This window comes from Geotrypetes seraphini, chromosome 8 (assembly GCF_902459505.1).
Source record: "Geotrypetes seraphini chromosome 8, aGeoSer1.1, whole genome shotgun sequence".
NCBI classification, from domain to species: Eukaryota; Metazoa; Chordata; class Amphibia; order Gymnophiona; family Dermophiidae; genus Geotrypetes; species Geotrypetes seraphini.
Window position 1 is genome coordinate 133,792,357 of NC_047091.1, and position 18,770 is coordinate 133,811,126.

At 43.7% G+C, this 18,770-nt stretch overlaps 1 protein-coding gene across 2 annotated transcripts in view; it reads right to left on the reverse strand.

The window, feature by feature from the left end:
* Positions 1-14,936, reverse strand: part of SLC25A1 (solute carrier family 25 member 1) — a 34,806-nt gene extending 19,870 nt beyond the window's left edge. The window contains exon 1 of one of the 2 annotated variants that reach the window (XM_033956852.1): positions 14,808-14,936. Coding sequence is in view for 1 of the 2 variants with exons in the window: in XM_033956851.1 (XP_033812742.1) it covers positions 14,808-14,889 (82 nt within the window). In the remaining variant the exon portion in view is untranslated. The remainder of the gene's footprint in view (positions 1-14,807) is intronic. The other variant, XM_033956851.1, reaches the window with a different exon arrangement.
* Between the last annotated feature and the right edge of the window lie 3,834 nt (positions 14,937-18,770).

An 18,770-nucleotide genomic window follows, 5' to 3' on the forward strand; every position in this document is an offset into this window, starting at 1 on the left:
AAGGTGTTGGTAACTAATGTTGAGGAACACCTCAGAGAAGATACCAATTGCAGCGATGGTGATCTGGTCTCAGTGCGTTGATACAGAGTGCGATGGCGAAGATGCTGTTATGCCTCAGCATATTACTGACATGTTCAGCATATTACTGACATGTATCCTCAAGTCTGCTTATCTGAAAGTTTGCTTCTCTGACATCCTGACGCCTGTGTGTCTCTCAATGGGAAACCGGGCTCTGTAACACCTTCTGGATAACATCAAAGTCTGCTTCTTTGACATTCTGATGCCTGCGTGTCTCTCAATGGGAAACCGGGCTCTGTAACACCTTCTGGATAACATCAAAATCTGCTTCTTTGACTTCCTTTTGCCTGAGTGTTACCTTGACAACACCAAAAGGACAGTAAAGTCTGTTTATCTGACATCCTTTGCCTGCGTGTCGCCTGGATAGCATCAAAGAGACAGTAAACTGCAACACCTCCTTGCTTATCTGAGATCCTGACCTCCTTGATCTCCAAAGGGACAGTAAACTGATTTCACACCTCCTTGACCTGAATGTTGTCCAAACATCAAAGGTTTCAGCAACAAGTATCTGCTATCTTGACCTCTTTGACCTGGGTGTTGTCAAAACAGGAACAAAAGAGCAGGACCAGCTGTTTATGCTTTTGAACTCCGCAGTTTTTATTCTATATAAGACCAGAATTCTGACCCTAACATCAGAATCCAAGACGTCGCAAGGGACAAAATTAAAAGATGTCTAAAGGGTCAGTCTCCCGTGTCTACTCACCTATCAATTGCACAAGGATTCTCCAATTGTGAAGGGAGAGTGTTTGCCTGGGATACGGTGAAGGTATTTAATTCTTATATATGTATAATAAAGTGTTATTGTTTATGCTTTATATTGTCTGTGTGCTTTTCTGAGTGTCACTGATCATCCCATTTGACAGAAATAAGTGGCGGAACAGATGCCTGAGACTATGCTGAAGCATGCATGGAGGGGGACAAGTGTTTATGCTTCTTGGCTTTCTTACAAAATTCTCCCAAGGAAGGCAGCACCAATGAAGCAGAGGTGGAATGGATTGTTAATGCTGTCGGTGTCGATGCTGAAGTTGTTAGATGTTGAGCATTGGTGTCTCTAGCCAATCATTCTCAATGTACACGAAGCCGACCCAAAAAGTTTTCATATTGCAACTTTGTGGCTTTAAGCGATCTCTTTTGTAGTTTAGAACAGAGCGTACAGGAAATGTCTCGGTGATCAGAACTTAAACACTGGACACACCAATTTGTGGGTCTGTACCTGAAATGATCCTGTGGAACTGAGTAAACTACTTGAAGCCCTAGGAGCCTTAGACATTGAAGGAAAAACCGTTGACGCAACGGTCAAAGGACTTCATGGTCTGGGGAGGTTGAGTAGATGATAACCTAAACAAAATGTTGATACTCCTGGCCTGAAGGCCCAAAAAAGAAATTCAATAAAAAAAACAAACCAAAAACCAATCAAAAGAATTGTTAAACAAAATGAAAGAAAAAAAAAATTTGAGAAATATGACTAAACTATTAAGTTTGATCTGCTTAAAGAAAGTAAGAAACAGTTTCTATGCTCTGCAAAAAACTGAGAACCGATGGTTCCGCAAGCCAAAGTCAAGCGAGAAGGCACAAGTATGTGCATAGTATGAGTGGTTTGATTTAAATTGACAGTACACTTTTTGACTGTCTGAGCTGAGGTTCCATGGATTATGTAATGCATACACGAGGATATGCTGCCTGCTTGCCCTTGGATAATTCTATTTATATTGGTATTACAGAAAAATTACAAACTAAACTCCAGCTTCTATAAAACATAGCTGCTAGAATGATTTTCAAATGAAAATAAATAAATACAATAAAAAACAAACAGAATCCCCTTTTGTAAACTTTCACTGACTAGAAAACAATTCATAACATTTCTCGACTTATTTTTAAATCTTTTGGGGCCCTTTTCTAAAGTATAGTAATGGATTTAGCTTGCTAACAAATTAGTGTACATTTCAAGTTTATTTAAAATTTGTTATCCTGCTTATCAAACTCTAAGTGGTATACAAAGGTTAAATGGATAAAATAAGGGTAATACATATTAATCTAACTAACAGTTGTACATTATCATACAATAGATTAGGGGCCGGAAATACAATGGATAGGATAGAATGACATGAATGGTAAATACTATAGTGAGGGAGAGATTTCATCTGTGTAGCTTGGAGTGATTAGGGGATTATAAATCAAATGCATCTTTAAATAAAAAGTTTTTAAATTCAATTTAAATTGATCCAGTGAAGATGTGTTAGCATAGAGTTCCATAATTGGTGGACAGTTATGGGAAAAAAATTGATGTACGGATAGTATCATATACAATTTGGTGTACTGAAGGTATAACTAAGTGCTCCTTTTATCAAGGTGTGGTAGGCGGTTAACGCGCAGAATACCGCGCGTTCAACCGCCTGCCACGCTAGTCGCTAACGCCTCCATTGAAGAGGCATTAGTTTTTTGGCTTGCCGCGGGGGTTAGCGCGTGATGAAATGTCCGACACGCTAACCCCTATAGTGCACCTTGATAAAAGGAGCCCTAAGCGATGTTGATTATTTGACTGGAGCGTTCTGCATGAGTTAATAATAATAATAATTTTATTTCTTATATACCGCTATACCCTAAGTTCGAAGCGGTTTACAGTGAAGTCGTGTCTAGAGAGAGTACACTGTTAACAGTAGGATACAGGATAGTACAAAGTGAGCAGGTACTGGGGTGATTACAATAAGGTACGAGATATTAACACGGAAACAATTACAGGAAGTTTACAATAAGATACAGGGTACTGGGGGTTTACAATAAGGTAAAAGATAATAACAAGAGAACAGTTACAGGATGTTTACAATAAGATACAGGATAATACAAAGTGAGCGGGTACTGGGGTGTTTACAGTAAGGTACAAGATATTAACAAGAGAACAGTTACAGATGTTTACAATCAGATATAGGATGTTATACTAAGTTATAGGATGATACAATATGAACAGTTACAAGGGATCAATGCAGTTTACAGCTAGATATATATAATGTGCGTAAGAGAGGTACAGCATTAGGCGTTGGGGGAAGGGAAAAGGAAGGGGGAGGACTTTCGAGGCGGTTTATAACTGGTAGGGGGGAGAGTTTAGGTGGTGTTGAAGAGGCGGGTCTTCAGAGATTTTCTGAAGTCCGCATATGATGTGGCTTCGAGTATTGGTTTTGCTAGCCATGTGTTCAGTTGGGCTGCCTGGAAAGAAAGCATTCTGTTTAGGTACTTCTTGTAGTGACATGATTTCAGGGATGGGTAAGTAAAGAGGTTTGTTCTGCGGGAGGTCTTTTTTTGGGCAGTAGGAGAGGAATTGGGAAGCTAGGTAAGTTGGTAGCATCCCGAAGATCGCTTTGAAGCTTATGCAGGCAAACTTGAACAGTATTCTGGATTCTACTGGTAACCAGTGGAGTCTTTGGAGATATGGAGAGATATGTTCCCATTTCTTGAGTCCGAAGATGAAACGGACGGCAGTGTTTTGGATTAATCTTAGCTTTTGGAGGGACTTTTTGTATGCTCCCAAAAATATGATGTTGCAGTAGTTAAGAGGATGAGCAGTCTATCATTAAATTCTGGGGTGTGAAAATTTCTGAATTTCAATGTTAGAAGTAAATTTTATAAGTTTTTGTATGGGAGACTGGTAACCAATGTGCATTAATCAAAAGCAGTGCCACATGGTCAAATTTTTTGGCCTTAGATAGAAGTTTAACCGCAGTATTTTGAATTATTTGAAGTCATCTAAGTTCTTTTTGGGTTATTCCCTTGTATAACACATTGCAATAATCTAGTCTAGAGATGACAGGCGAGTGTATTATGGTGTTTAAGGATGACATTTCCAAAAGCTATACAAGTAGAGCTGTACTGATACAGGGGTGGGCAATTCCGGTCCTCAAGAGCCACAGGCAGATCAAGTTTTCAGGATATCCACAATGAATATGTATGAGATGGATTTGCATGCACTACCTCCTTGAGATGCAAATCTATTCTAATCTCATGCATATATATTGTGGATATCCTGAAAACCTGACCTGCCTGTGGCTCTCAAGGACTGGAATTGCCTACCCCTGCATTTAACTATTTGGTCAAATACAAATAATGGGCATTGTTCTTTAACATAAATAATAAAAGAAGCAATGTGACTTCAGAGATCAAGCATTTATTATTTCAGGAGGATTTAGCACAGTAGAGTTCCGGATTATTCATCTTCAATGAATATAAATAATGCTGCTGGAGCATTATTTGGGGCCAAATGGATTGAATATGAATATTTTGTACAGCCTTAATGGGCTGCACGGCATATAGCACACACTATATCTGTTAGCGAACCTTAGTAAAAGGACTCCTTGAGATCACGACAGCCATTTTCCTGTCTTGCAGGAGTTTGCTGCTCCTGAAAAGGCCACATTTGCTGAGTTTGCAGAACTGAACTCAACAGGCTAAGTGCTGCTCAGTAATTCAGTTATTCACAGAAACTAATCCCCTAATGGATTTCTCCAGACCGGGAGCAGCAGAGGGTGATGTACAAATCATCTCAGCCTGGACACTTACACAGCAAGTTACACACACACTAGCATGTCTGCTTTGCTCATTTTTTTTAACAGTTCAAGCCACCTATGTTTTAGACAGGTCAGGTTCACATGTTTTTAACATTCCAAATCCACATTTGCTTTATCGGATAAAGCAAATGTGGATTTGGAATGTTACAAACATAAGTGAACCTGAACTGTCTAAAACAAGGGTGTCAAACTCAATCACATAAGGTGCCGAAATCTAAAACCCAGGCTAAGTCGCGGGCCAAATTTTTTATTAAGATACTTAGGGCCTGTTTTACAAAACCGTGCTAGCGGCTGCTGTGTGATAATGGCCCCAAAGCCCATAGAGATTTAAAGGGCTTTGGGGCTATTGCCACGCGGCAGCCGCTAGCGTGGCTTTGTAAACCAAGCTGTTAGTCTTAATAGAAGTATAGATCCTTCCTCACTCTGAGACACCAAGTTTCCAAGGTTATTAAAATTTTGTTATCCCGCTTTTTCAAATTTCAAAGCGGCTTTACATTAAAAAAAAATTAAGCATAAACAGGGTAATAAAAAATACTTAGGACTTAACAACAAAAAACATCAAAAGACAAGACCAGGACTAACATGACAGACCTTAAGACTACCATCCTCATGCATTAATCATGCTCTGAAAACAACAAGCACAGTCAGGCACTTGTGTGGAGCGCCCTAGTTTTTACACCGAGACTGGGTCCTTCTGTCTGTAAATGGGTACTAAGGCAGCACGGTGAGGTGCTTGGAGCGCTGCTGGGACTGGGGCAACCCATTCAGGCACTTGGATCGTCACTGGGACTGGGGCTGCACGGCCCAGGCGCTTGGATGTGGCACAGTCACCTCAAGCCACATAAAACAGCCAAGCAAGCCGGATTCGGCCCACAGGCCTTCTGTTTGACACGTGTGGTCTAAATCATATGTAGATTTTAACTGTTATTGCTTCTACACAATATTTTATTTGATTGATTAAAGCATCTGCATCAAGTACATCGACTCTGCGGTTCCTTTTTGATTTTGAAGGCCTCAAGACTCAGAATTGTCAGATTCTCTTTTGCTTGCTTTTTTCTAGCCTGGAACTTTTTCTGCTCTGTTGGGCTTGAAGTTCAATCAGAACTAGCATCTGTGAAAGTTGGTGCCATGAACCTTTCCTTCACAACTGAGAGGGGTTTTGCCTCATAATCACTCCCAGGTCACTCAGTCCAGTTATCACAGTGGGTCCTTGCATATCATGATTGCGCGATAACTGGATCAGTGGCGTAGTGAGGTGCCCAGAGCAGGGCCGCCCTCGTCTCTACCCACCCTTTCCTTCCCCCGTACCTCTAGTTGAAGTCGTTGTTCTCAGCGGTCAACGTGCTCCTCGTGACACTTGTGACTGACCCTCCGACGTCACTTCCCTGTTGACTGTCCCTCAGAAGTCGCTTTCTATGCGCAGCACTTGAAGCAACATCAACAGGAGAGCAGACGGGGTCACGAAGAGCATATTGACGACCGCCGCAAACAACTTCAGCTAGAGGTATGGGGGAAAGAGAAGGAGGGGGGCGTGCATGTGGAGGGAAGGAATGGGAAGAGGTAGGGAGTGGAGAGGAGGAGGGGTGCTGGCGCCCCCACCAACATGGTGCCCAGGGTGGACCGTCCCCCTCACATCAGAGGAGGAGCGGGACCACGACGGAGGAACCAGATCCGAAGCAGTACTAAGATCGCTAACACTGCGATCTTCTTTACAGGATGTTCCGGCTGGAAGGTAAATAGTGGGGGAGGCCGGGGGGGGGGAAGCGGAAGGCCAGGGGGGTGGAAACCAGACGCCGGGGGGGGGGAACCGACAGCAGCAGCAGCAGCACTTCCCGACTGACCCTCCCCCCTCGCCTTCTAAAGCAGGTGCGGCAGCTGCCGCTCCTGCTTTAGGGGATGAGGGGGAGGGTCAGGCGAATCGGGAAGACGTTTTTTTATTGTTTTGAACCGATTCTAATCGATTCACCCAAAGTGAATCGGTGAACCGATTCGAATCGTGAATCGGGCAACACTAGTTAGGAAACTTGGAATATAGCTAGATTAGTCTAATCCCCAAATCCAAGCAACCTTCAAGAGCTGCTTCTATCATTTGTGACAATTACACAGCCTCTCTCCTTATATTGGGAAGGCAAGTCTTGTCTCAGTTGTGCATGCTATGACATCATCAAGACTGGATTACTGTAATGCACTCGTACACTGATCAGACTACAAAAGGTCTGCACCAGTTACAATTGATTCAGAATGCTTCTGCAAGATTTACAGAAGGTTGCAAATCACACAACCACATCGTACCATTTTTGCAAAATCTTCACAGACTACCAGTACATTACAGGGCTAAATTTAAAAAAAAATTACTATGGCCCCGATGCTCAAAAGCTTTCTGTGGCAGTAAGACTCTTTAAAGTAATCATGCTGGCATGGAGCACTCTCCTCCCAATGCACAAAAAAAAAAAGGGTTCTCCTTGGCTGCTGATGAACCTCGTAGCAGCCACTGAGAATCAATATCAATACATTACCAAGAACTAGTCAGTATTTAAATGAGAACGCCGTGTAATGCTCAATTTTACCGTGCAAACTTTCAGGGCTGGTCTGAACTATCGTAGCCCTACTTTCCCATCAGTGCCTGAGCACCGATTGGCTCAGGCACTTTAGGAAAACAAAAAGTAGAAAAACGGACCCCACCCTACATTAAAAAAAAAAAAAAAAAAACCCACAAAAAAAAAAACTACAAGGATTGAAATGATGGAAAATAAGTTATGGGCTAGAAACCTGTGATTGGTCAATTTTCCCAAGACTCATTTGATAACATCTGAGATTCTATTACAAAAATATTTTAAAGAAATCTTGGGATTGGCCAATGCAGATTCTATCCCCGTACTTAATCACTACTATATACCTCAGAAAAAGAAAGTCTCAGCTGAATTAGGAGCAGATCAATTAGAATCTATAGATTTTGATTTGACTGAGTTCCTTGAGGACTCCCGAGACTTAGGGCTCCTTTTACTAAGGTGCGCCAGCGTTTTTAGCATGCGCTGAAGATTAGCACGCGCAAACCACACGCTAAATGAAAAATACTAACGCAAGCTCTATGGAGGCGTTAAAGCCTAGCGTGCTAAGCGCGCACTAAAGCTGCTAGGGCACCTTAGTAAAAGAAGCCCTTAATTAGAGAAACATCTACTCTATTGATGAATGCAATAGTGAGGCAGATAAAATGCTTATAATGAAGACTTATGGCCTCTTTTACAAAGCCGCGCTAGCGGCCCCGAAGCCCATAGAGATTTAAAGGGCTTCGGGGTCGTTGCTGCACGGCTTTGTAAAAAAGAGGCAGTTACTATCAAAACAAGAGTACTAAATTTTGTTGTGATAGTGTTTAATTTTCCCAGATGTGGCTCGTACCACTCAGCTTAGCAGAAAGGCATTTATTTTGTTAAAACCACAAGTAGTGGCAATAGAGGCCACATTTATTTTTAAAGTTCCCGTGTAAATGTATCTTGAAATATAAAGAGAAAGATTATATCTTTACAACTTGAGCAGTTTTTGAAATTACATGAAACTAATATCTAAAAGAAGTAATTTCATATTTTTAGTTTGGAGTTCAATAATTGTAAACCACTAGAAGAATTAGGCTGTGAATTTGTCTAATTTGATTACTGCTAGATTTACTTATTTCTTTTATATTTTTTTTATGTACAAATTTACAGATTTGTTTACTTGAGATATATCTTTAGAAAAAAAGGTGACTTTTCCCCATGATGTGGGCTTGTTGGAGTTTTTTGGGTGTAATGTTTTAATTTAGACCTCTTTTCTGGAATATTTGTATTATTTCCATTTTCTTTATTCTTTCCATTTTCTTTATTCTGTAAATTTGAAAATCAAATAAAAAAAAACCAACCAAAAAACTACCCTCCCACCAATCCCCTCCTGAGCCTTCTAATGGCAGCCCTCATCCTCCCTCCCGCCAAGTCCTCCACCCAATAAAAACTTGGTGGTCGGTTCATAGACAACGGCGCGAAAGACAAAGGCGCGCCCGGACAATTGAGCGCAGCGCGGAGGCGCACGCCGCTCTAAATTACTGTTTTTAGGGCTCCGACAGGGGGGGGGCGTTGGGGGGGAACCCTCCCACTTTACTTAATAGACATCACACCGGCGTTATGGGGGGTTTGGGGGGTTGTAACCCCCCACATTTTACTGTAAACTTAACTTTTTCCCTAAAAACAGGGAAAAAGTTAAGTTTTCAGTAAAATGTGGGGGTTACAACCCCCCACACCCCCCATAACGCCCCCACAATGTGGCGCGATGTCTATTAAGTAAAGTGGGGGGGGGGGGTTCCCCCCCACACCCCCTCCGTCGGAGCCCTAAAAACAATTTAGAGCGGCGCGTGCCTCCGCACTGCGCTCAATTGTCTGAGCGCGCCTTTGTCCCGGCGCGCTTTTGACTTGACACCGTTACTCTGTCTTTTCTATCTATATACTTCATCTTTGCTTACACCCTATGCCATTGTATTGCAAACTGTGTGCCGCAGCACACCAGTGTGTTTTCTGAGATTTCTGGTATGCTGCGGTACACTGGGGAAGAGAGGTACTGGCGCCGGATGACTATAGGACATACCTCTTGCGAAGAGAGGCACGTCCTGTAAGCAATCTCCCGACGCCGACACCTCTTCTCTCTGCCGACCCTTCTCTCCAACACAGGTCTTTCTGTCAGCGCAAGGGCCTGTGTTTGAAGGGCCTTTGCACATGTGCTGACGTCATGCATGTGCATGACTTCATCACACCGCTGCCAGCGCACTTCCAGGTGTCTTAAGCCAGGGACACTAGGTTTAGTGTGCCCCGGCTTGAAAAAGTTTGCGAGACACTGCCCTATGCTGTCCATTAAAATATTTTATTGCATATCGTATCGACATTGTAATGTAGCATACTACTTCATACTTTGTATTGTAATATGAATATTTTTACTGCTGCAATTATCTATTGCTTAGGGTTTTATGTAAATAAATAAGTTAGGGTTCCAGAACCCGAACTGAATCTAAATCAGGGATCTCAAAGTCCCTCCTTGAGTGCCGCAATCCAGTCGGGTTTTCAGGATTTCCCCAATATGCATTGAAAGCAGTGCATGCACATAGATCCTGAAAACCCGACTGGATTGCGGCAGTCAAGGAGGGGCTTTGAGACCCCTGATCTATATCATCTACAAGGCAGTGTGCAGCGCTACTGCCGAGCCCCTTCTCCCATTAACTATGGTATACCAAAGGGGGGAGAAGAACATTCCAAATTCAGAGACAAAATCCTCTCAAAACAATTAAAAAAACAAAAAAAAAGACCTAGTTTTACAGAATACGCGTGTATCTAAGCATATAGCAGGACCCCATAGGTGCCCCACTCCCCCTCATGTCTTGAAATTTTGCTGCAATAGGTCATATTCTGTATTAAACAAAGGCTTTTGGCTTATGAAATCACTGTCTGTGCTCATCCCCCACGCTCTACCAATATAGGTGAAAATTGGCAGCTATTTCAGCTGTGGCACAGTTCTGGCCAATTATCCAGTCACACCTAGCTGTGTCCACATTTCCCAACTCTACAGTTATGTGTCTATAGTGTATATTCAGACTGCAGCCCTAGCCCCACTTGACCCGTGTGAGGTTTTCGCCAGTCACCGTTCTCATCCCCAGTCTGCTGGGGGAGGGAGGGAGGGGTTTCAGATGCATTCATTATGCAGCTATTGCATTTTATACTTGGCTAATCAGTAGCAGAGCATGACTATAATGTGAACTTAGGACCAGGAAATAATTGACCAGCAGTAGAAAGAGGCAGACACAAGGCATCAGGATGTGACAGACGGATTCACCGACACACATGTGGCACATTTTACAGTAAGGGAACTCTGAAACCAATGAATAATCAAGAGCCGAGACCCTCCCAGTAAGCCATTATTGTAAAGGAATCAACACCAGTTTGATACCCCAAACAAAATAATACTGTTCCATGTCACACACCTCAGGAAGGAAGGGGTACAGTTGAAGTTACAGAATCTAGCGGCAGGATTCTGGTACTTCAAGTCTACGAGAGTGGATGGAACAACATTAAATCAAACATTTTTAGGTAACTGCATCAGGAGCAGGGTGTACCCAATGGTACTGGACACCCACACGTTCCCACCATAGTTGAGCATCTACCCTTCCACTCCTCCCCCACAAGCTGGCCAGCTTCTCTCCTTCCACTCCATTCCAACCCTCCCCCCTCCAAGTTGGCCAATTTCTCACCTTCCACTCCATGCCAACAGCTTCCATTTTCCCTGCTGGTACAGCCGCTATCACCCTCTACGTCCTACTGGGATGGCCAAAGATCAAAGCAGCATCAGCACTGCACAAAGAATAGGCCCATGCTGAAGCACTGCTTTGTCCCCCTGCCCTCTAAGGCAGACTTCCTGTCAGGGGAGGAGGGCTATAAAAACCTATGGAACTGAAGTGTTAGGCCCACCTTATTCAAAAGTGATCCTTTTGGGGACATTGTCTTCTTGGAGGATAACATCTCCTTATGGGATAGTGCTGTCCATAGAAATGATTTTTGTTTCCGTCATGCTAAGTGAGAATATATGGAGTAGGATCTCAGTCTCTCAAATGTCTTGCTAGTGCAGTGTTCACTTTAATACTTGTAAACACTAGAACAATCTTGTCCAACCCACTCGGCCTGCCAATCTCATACTCCTGGCCTACAGAAGGCCTCCGAAACGGCCCCTCCCCCGCTTCTATCCTGTGACTGGTTTAACTGGGAGCTTGAGTTGTGTGGTGCTGGAAGTTCCTATGGTATAAAGTCTCATGAGACTTAACACAAGACCAACCTTAACTTCCATTGCAGCACAGTTCAACCTCACAATGAAACCAGTGTGGCAGAGAAGCAGGACTTCTACAGACCACTCGCGGCAGGAAAGCAAAGAACATTTAATCCATTGAACATTGCAGCAGGGAAGCAAGGATCTGTCCAAGCAATCAGGGGAGGGGAATGAAACAGAGGGAATGTGGGGGGTGAGGGGTAAATATAAGAAATGGAGGGTGTGAAGGATGGGGAAAGAGAAAAAAATAATTAAGAAGGAAAGATAAAATCAGCGAGATACTAGAAAAAAAAAAGGCAAATGGAAACAGAAGTGTAGGCAAAAAACCCCAAAAAAAGCTGGGGCTGTGGAGGGTGGCGGAAGAGTCAGTGAACAGAAGAAAACATGGAGGTTTCATTTTGAAACTGCCATTGACATTACTCAGTGGGGAACAATGGCATAGCCATAGAGGAAGGGGGGCATAGCCATTAAATGGCTGCACTGCACCCGTGAAATGGCTAGTACTCCCCACGGCACCCGTTAAATGGCTCTGCACCTGATAAATGACTAGTGGGGGTGCTACAGCCCCACCAGTCAAAGAAATTCCCTGCCAAGCTTTCCCCGCATCCTGCTTCCAGCTACTGATGCCGGGAGTCCTGGGTTACCGCAGCAGCGCCAGGAGAAGAGTGGCTCAGGAGGGCATTTCTTGGCTGGCAGGGCTTTGGCATCCCCACCAGCAAAGGTACTAATTTTAAAGCACCGGCGGTGGGGGAGGAGGGAATATGTTGCCTCCACAGTCCAACTCTGGGTCCAACCAAAGGAAGAGCAGCCTCTCTTCAGCCTCTACTGCTTCCTGTGCCGATTCCATTTATGTTAGAGGAGATAGGATTAATAGCAGGGCGCACAAAGCCGTGGTCCCACACTACTTCCTTGGTCGTTTATCAGCATGGACTTGGTGGAGGTGCAGTAGGAGGGAGAAAAATTGTGCTGCAAAGAGGTAGATGTGATGAGAGGCGGAGAGGAAACAGGGAAAGACAGGATGGATGAAAGGGAGAGAGAAATAGGGCAATACTGGATTTGAGAAAAGGAAAACAAACAGGGCAAGACTGGAGGGAAGGAGAGAAAGAGAAAACCAGAAAAGGGCAATGCCAGATTAGGAGAAAGAAAGAGAGAGGGTAATAGTACATATGGAAGTGGGGAGAACATAAGAATAGCCTTACTGGATCAGACCAACGGTCCATCAAGGCCAGTAGCCTGTTCCCACAGTGGCCAATCCAGGTCCCTAGTACCTGGACAAAACCCAAGGAGTAGCAACATTCCATGCTACCGATCCAGGGCAAGCAGAGGCTTCCTCATGTCTTTCTCAATAACAGACTATGGAATTTTCCTCCAGGAGCTTGTCCAAACCTTGTCTACTATTGAGAAAGACATGGGGGAAGCCACTGCTTGCCAAGGATTGGTAGCATGGAATATTGCTACTATTTGGGTTTTTGCCATGTACAGCAGACTCGGTTAACTGGCACCCATGGGGATTAGTGGATGCCAGATAACTGAAGTTTCTGGTTGCTTGAGTTACTCTAAAAATAGTTTTGTCTCCCTTCCCACCTCACTCTATCATTCCCCCACCCCAACTTGTAGGTTCAGTATCTGTTCTTCCCTTATCTCTGGGCCACCTTTTCTCCCCCCCCCCCATTTATGGGTCCAGCATTCATCCAACTCCCTCCTCCCTGTTCACCCACCCGCCTTCCCTCACTTCCACTCTCCATGTGGGTCTGACCTCTGACCTAGACCCTCTTCACTTACCAAATCAGCAGCCGATCAATAGAGGCAGTGCTGTAAGCAGGCTGCTCACAGCCAACCCCAGCAGGGCCTTTCCTCTGCTGTGGCAGAAGTGACATCAGAGGAAAGGTCCTGCCAGTGCTGCCTCTGCTGACTGGCCGCTTCAGTGGATGGGTGGGGGAGGGGGAAAGGAAGGAGAGGTGTTTGCAGCTCAGGACTGCTGCTGCTGCTTCAGGGCTGAAGGAAGAGAGGGTTCGGAGCTCAGGACAGCTGCTTCTGCTTTGAGGCTGGGTGGGGGAGGTCACAGCTCAGGACTGCTGCCGCCACTGCTACTTAGGGGACAATTTTTATTTTTTGCCAATGATTTTTTTTTTTTTGCCAGTTGGGCAAGAGTGCTGATTGCTTGGTTACCACCACTGTGACGATGGGATACTGGGCTAGATGGATCATTGGTCTGATCCAGTAAAGCTATTCTTATATAAATGTAACCCCTGATTTTTTTTTTTTTAAAAGGTAGGAAAAACCTGCTGTAGAATGACACTCTTTCGGCATAATGCATGGTGAAATATGCATATGCAGTACAGGTAGTTTATACAGATATGTATGGAAGTTGCTTTCCAATCAGATTTTCTTCCTGCTATATTTTCTTGGTCTTTAATTGCACTCGATACTTAGGATCTTCTTTCTTTCCCCACCAACATGTACAGCATAATCACTTACCACAGATGTTTATTACCAGTACTGCTTATTGGTGGGAATGAGAATGATCCAGGTGATCATAATAACCTCTATTCTCCACAATTTTCTTGTTAACAGGATCATCAAGTTGCTAGGACTCGTACACTAGTCGATGGCACCTAACAGGATTATGGTGATTTTCCAGTAATCATCTCATTCTTTTTGAAACTGCAAATGCATACTGTATGTATTTTAAAAAAAAAGTCTCCCAGAACTTAGTGTGCAGCTAGCAATAAGAATAACAGCTTTACAAAAGCTGCATTTATCTACGAAGGTGGCGATGCTCTAGAAAGGAATGCCGTCATGTACTGGTAGGGTGACAGTCTTGAATTACAAGATTTTCTCTTCCCTCAAGGTCTACCTGGTATTTGCATAGCCAATCCAGGGCGCAGAATTTGACGTGCCCTTTTCCTTCTATGGTTACATCAGATGATGGCATAACTAGAAGTTACAACCCTCAGTGCCAAATAGTCTCTAAATTGCACTAGAGAGCAACAGGCAGGAAGAGGAAAAAAAAAAAAACCACCCAACCCAACCTAGTCACACTATCTATCCTTGCTGACCCGATTAGTAACTCGAACAGAACAGAGTATATGCATCGTGTCTCTGCCCCTGCCAACACAACTCCGGAACCCAAATGAGAAAACAAACGAGGCAGAGAGAGGACTTCAAACTGGGCCGGCCGTGCACTGATAGCTCCACCATCCCAAGCCAGATGCCAGACTCCCGCATCGCGATAAGGCGTGTACAAGCATGCACAGCAAGCAGCGAAGCTCCACGGGCGAAAGCAAAGCTCGCAGCTTGCGCGGAGACAGGCAGAGACGAGGAGCGGGAGGACGCAGCTCCTACCTGCCAGGATCGCTTTGCCGGGGTGCGTGAGCTTGGCTGCGGGTGCGGCAGCTACAAGCTCTCTGTGCCCGCGAGCTGCCATCGTGCCGTTCCCTGAACTCTGTACTTCCGCGCTCCTAATATGGGGACGGGTTGCTACGTCACAGAGGGAGCCCCACCCCCTCAAGGCGGGTCGAAAGCCGGATGCAGAGAGAAACCTCCGATTGGCCAGTTTAGCGCATCTGGAGAGGAAGGAGCAATCTGGAGATCACACGTTCCATCGACAAGACCCTGGAACCTTTTGCCCCTGCTGAATCACGTCACGTTAACTCTCCACAAAGAGTTCAATATAAGGGGCTCTCAAGCACCCACAGAGCTGACGCCTGTACTACAGGACCCCCCAGCGTCTCAGGGTAGGGGACCAGACCAACACTGTTCCACTCCTTAGGAGGCAGGGGATTGGATTGAAAGTCCCCCTCCACTCAGCCAGCTGTTAGGCAAGTCAAAATTTAGTAGTAAAAAAAGCATATGGGGGCAATTCGACTGTAGCTGCATATGTAGCTCTAAATAGTGTGTGAAAGCTTCACTATGCAATTTTTCACTTAACTAAGATGTTTTAGGGACCTGGGACCATTATACCTTTCTTGGAATTCCTCAAACCCTAATACCACCAGATCCTCCCACAAATTAAAACTATCCTTCCCCTCGCTAAAAGACATTTCCCACACAGGAAAGCTAGGGACCTCCCTCCACTTCAAAATCACTGAGCTCTGGAACAACCTTACCTCCCCTCTTCGGAACTTGAGCTCTCTCCAAGTTTTCCGCAAACATCTGAAAACCTGGCTTTTTTCAAAAAATGTAAGTCTCCCTCCAATTTAGGAATCAAGGAAACTCTTATATCTTGGCATCCCAAGTCCTCTAAATTTTCTTCACACTTCTACCTCTAACCCTCTGTTGTAGTTCCTTCCAATTTCTCCTACTGTAAACTGCGTCGAGCTCTACGAACGTGGAGATGATGCTGTATATAAATCTAAGGATTAGATTAGATTAGATTATACCTTATGCGTTTCAGCATTTGCTCCTCTTTGAAATACAACTACAGTAATCTTTTAGATATGCGTTCATTGTTTTACCAAATGGTAAAAGCCAAGCAAAAGTGGATGCATCTTCAGCCATGCACCGTTACATACGAGGGTAAATAAAATAAAGTAAAGGGAAAATAACATTTAACTGCTTTAATAGAAGTAACTGTGAGCAATTGAACATATCACTTTGCCACATCGTCCCCAAGCAAGACGATGCATTTGTTGTATCGTTTAACTAGCAGATAAGTTTTTCAGCTGCTCCTAAAGCCAGGTGAGCAGAGTTTCCTTTATTTCATCATCAGAGGTGAATCTGACTGCAACCTTGTGGTGTCTCCTTCAGGGGACCAAAGATTTGATCATCGCTAGGCACCAGATCTGAGCTGTAAGGAGGAAGTGGAAGATGTTCAAACCCAAGCTTTTGACTCTTCTGTCACTGCTGCTGGATGAGGACTTGCATTGTCATGATGCAACAAGACTGTTTTGGACAATGTTCCTCTTCTTTTGCTGTGAATTGCATGTTTAAGTTCATTTCACAGCAATGCAACCAGAATTTCCACCAGTTTTGCTTCCTCTGCCAAAAGAAAGTGTACAACTGCACGCTGTTCTTCCATGGTGCAATCTTGTAATGGAGCATCCATGTTTCTGACCTCACTCATGGCTGCCACATGACTAAAGGCCAAGTGTTGCACTGTGAATGGACAAACTATCCAACAGGCAATGTACAAGTACATATGTTGCATTTCAGTAATTCTGTTCCAACTATCATATAATTTAACAAATTGCCTTTAATTTTTGATTCACCCTCATAATTCTGACCACAATTATACAGGCAGCCGTAGCTTCTTCATTAAAGTGAGTAGAAAATGCCTAGAATGAAGACTGAGGGTGGGGATGTAATAAAGACATTGTCATTGTCATAGGAAATACAGATGCGAGTAATACACTCAAAATGAACTTGTGAGAGATGGAAAAAGATGTTTTGGAGTGATTAAAAAATATTTTCTATCTCTTTGGAAACCAGACTTGCACCCATGTAAAGCGATTTTAAGGTGAACATGCAAAGCAGTGTGTTTCAACCTATCTGTTAGCCCAGATTGGAAAACCATGACTTGGGTTACAGCACAGCAAGTGGTATCAGAATGTCTACAAGTCATCAACTGGAAAGTCAAGATGGGAAAGGGAGGGGGTCCACTAGACCACCAGAACTGTTTATACTTTATTGTTAGGGGAGGGAAATATTGCTATATTAGCAGGGATAGGGGCCCTATAGCTAGAAGGCAGAGCATTAGTACTGGCTGAAAGGTAACATTTATGAATGAGCTATAAGAATAGTCTTACTGGGTCAGACCAATGGTCCATCAAGCCCAGTAGCTCGTTCTCACGGTGGCCAATCCAGGTTCCCCCTTGTCTTTCTCAATAACAGACTATGGACTTTTCCTCCAGGAACTTGTCCAAACCTTTCTTAAAACCAGCTACGCTCTTTCCACCTCCACTGGCAACGCGTTCCAGAGCTTAACTATTCTCTGAGTGAAAAAAAAATTCCTATTGGTTTTAAGAGTATTTTCCTATAACTTCATCGAGTGTCCCCTAGTTTTTGTAATTTTTGCCAGAGTGAAAAATCAGTCCACTTGTACCCATTCTACTCCACTCAGGATCATATAGCAGTAATTTGCAAGTCTGTCAATTATAGCAGCCCTTAGTAATTTGTGTGTGTGTGTTTATTTCACAATAATCAATACAATTCCAAAACCCCAACAAAGGAAGGTAGCAGGGAAGAATTAGAGATATGATGAGGGATAGAGGGCTAGGCCTAAAGCCCAAGACTAGCAGCAGTTGTTAGCATAAACCAAGGGTTACAGAGGCAGCCATGGCCTGTGTCAGAAAGTCTAGATTTAGGCTGCCATAACGAAATGGGGGCACCAAATTTGGATCACAGTGGAGAGCCTAGTGTAAGGGATGCTGGCATATGCCCACATTGGGGAGAACAGGAAGGTCCACAAGAGCGGTGGCTACTGCCATAGGATTGCAATAACTGGTGGAAGTTGGTGTGTTTATATGCTAAATATGAAAAAATACTTGCAGTTAAGGGTGGCAATTTGAGGAGATTTAGCAAAATTTGGGAATCTTTGCTTAAATATTGTGATTAATAAATTAAACAATTTTTTTCTTAACATGATACTCTTACAACATCTTATAGCGCATGTTTTGTATTTTTGGTGCTAATATTGTCTACTTGTTTATGTATTAATTTTTAAAATTGAATAAAATATTTAAGGAAAAAAAAAAAAGAAGACATTACTATCTACACACAACCTCAGCACAGCAAACACTTCAACAGCAGGGCCAGATGGGACAAAAAAGAAAGCAACTAGAGAGTTGCATGGGGACAGAAATCCCACCTGTCCCTGCGAGGAATCCCCTCAGTCCCCACAAAAAGCAACAATTACTTCAGAAAGTTTTTTTGGGGGGTGGGAGGAAGTCTCTGTACTAGAATAGCTATGCATTTCTAGTTTGCTGATATCAGGGCCGCCATCAGAAATTTCTGGGCCCCTTACTGAGCAATCCTATTGGGCCCCCCACGCACCCCTTCCCCCCCGACCCCCCCCCTTCTTCCATGGGCCGAATACACACATACTTTTCTGCTAATGCTCCACCTAAGCCAGTCCCTTAAAATCTTCTCACGTCCATTGGGTGATTTGGCACAGAGGAGATATTCATAAAAAGAACGTCCGTCAAGATCTTTACTCATAGACTGTGCCATTTGCTTTAAATCATCTTCCATCATTAATCCAAATTGCACAATTCTTTCTCTGTCTTTGTCCTGAATGACATCTGGCCACATTGCTGGATCCTTCCAGTCAACAAATTTATGAGCAGGCACGGAGAACGCATTTTTAAC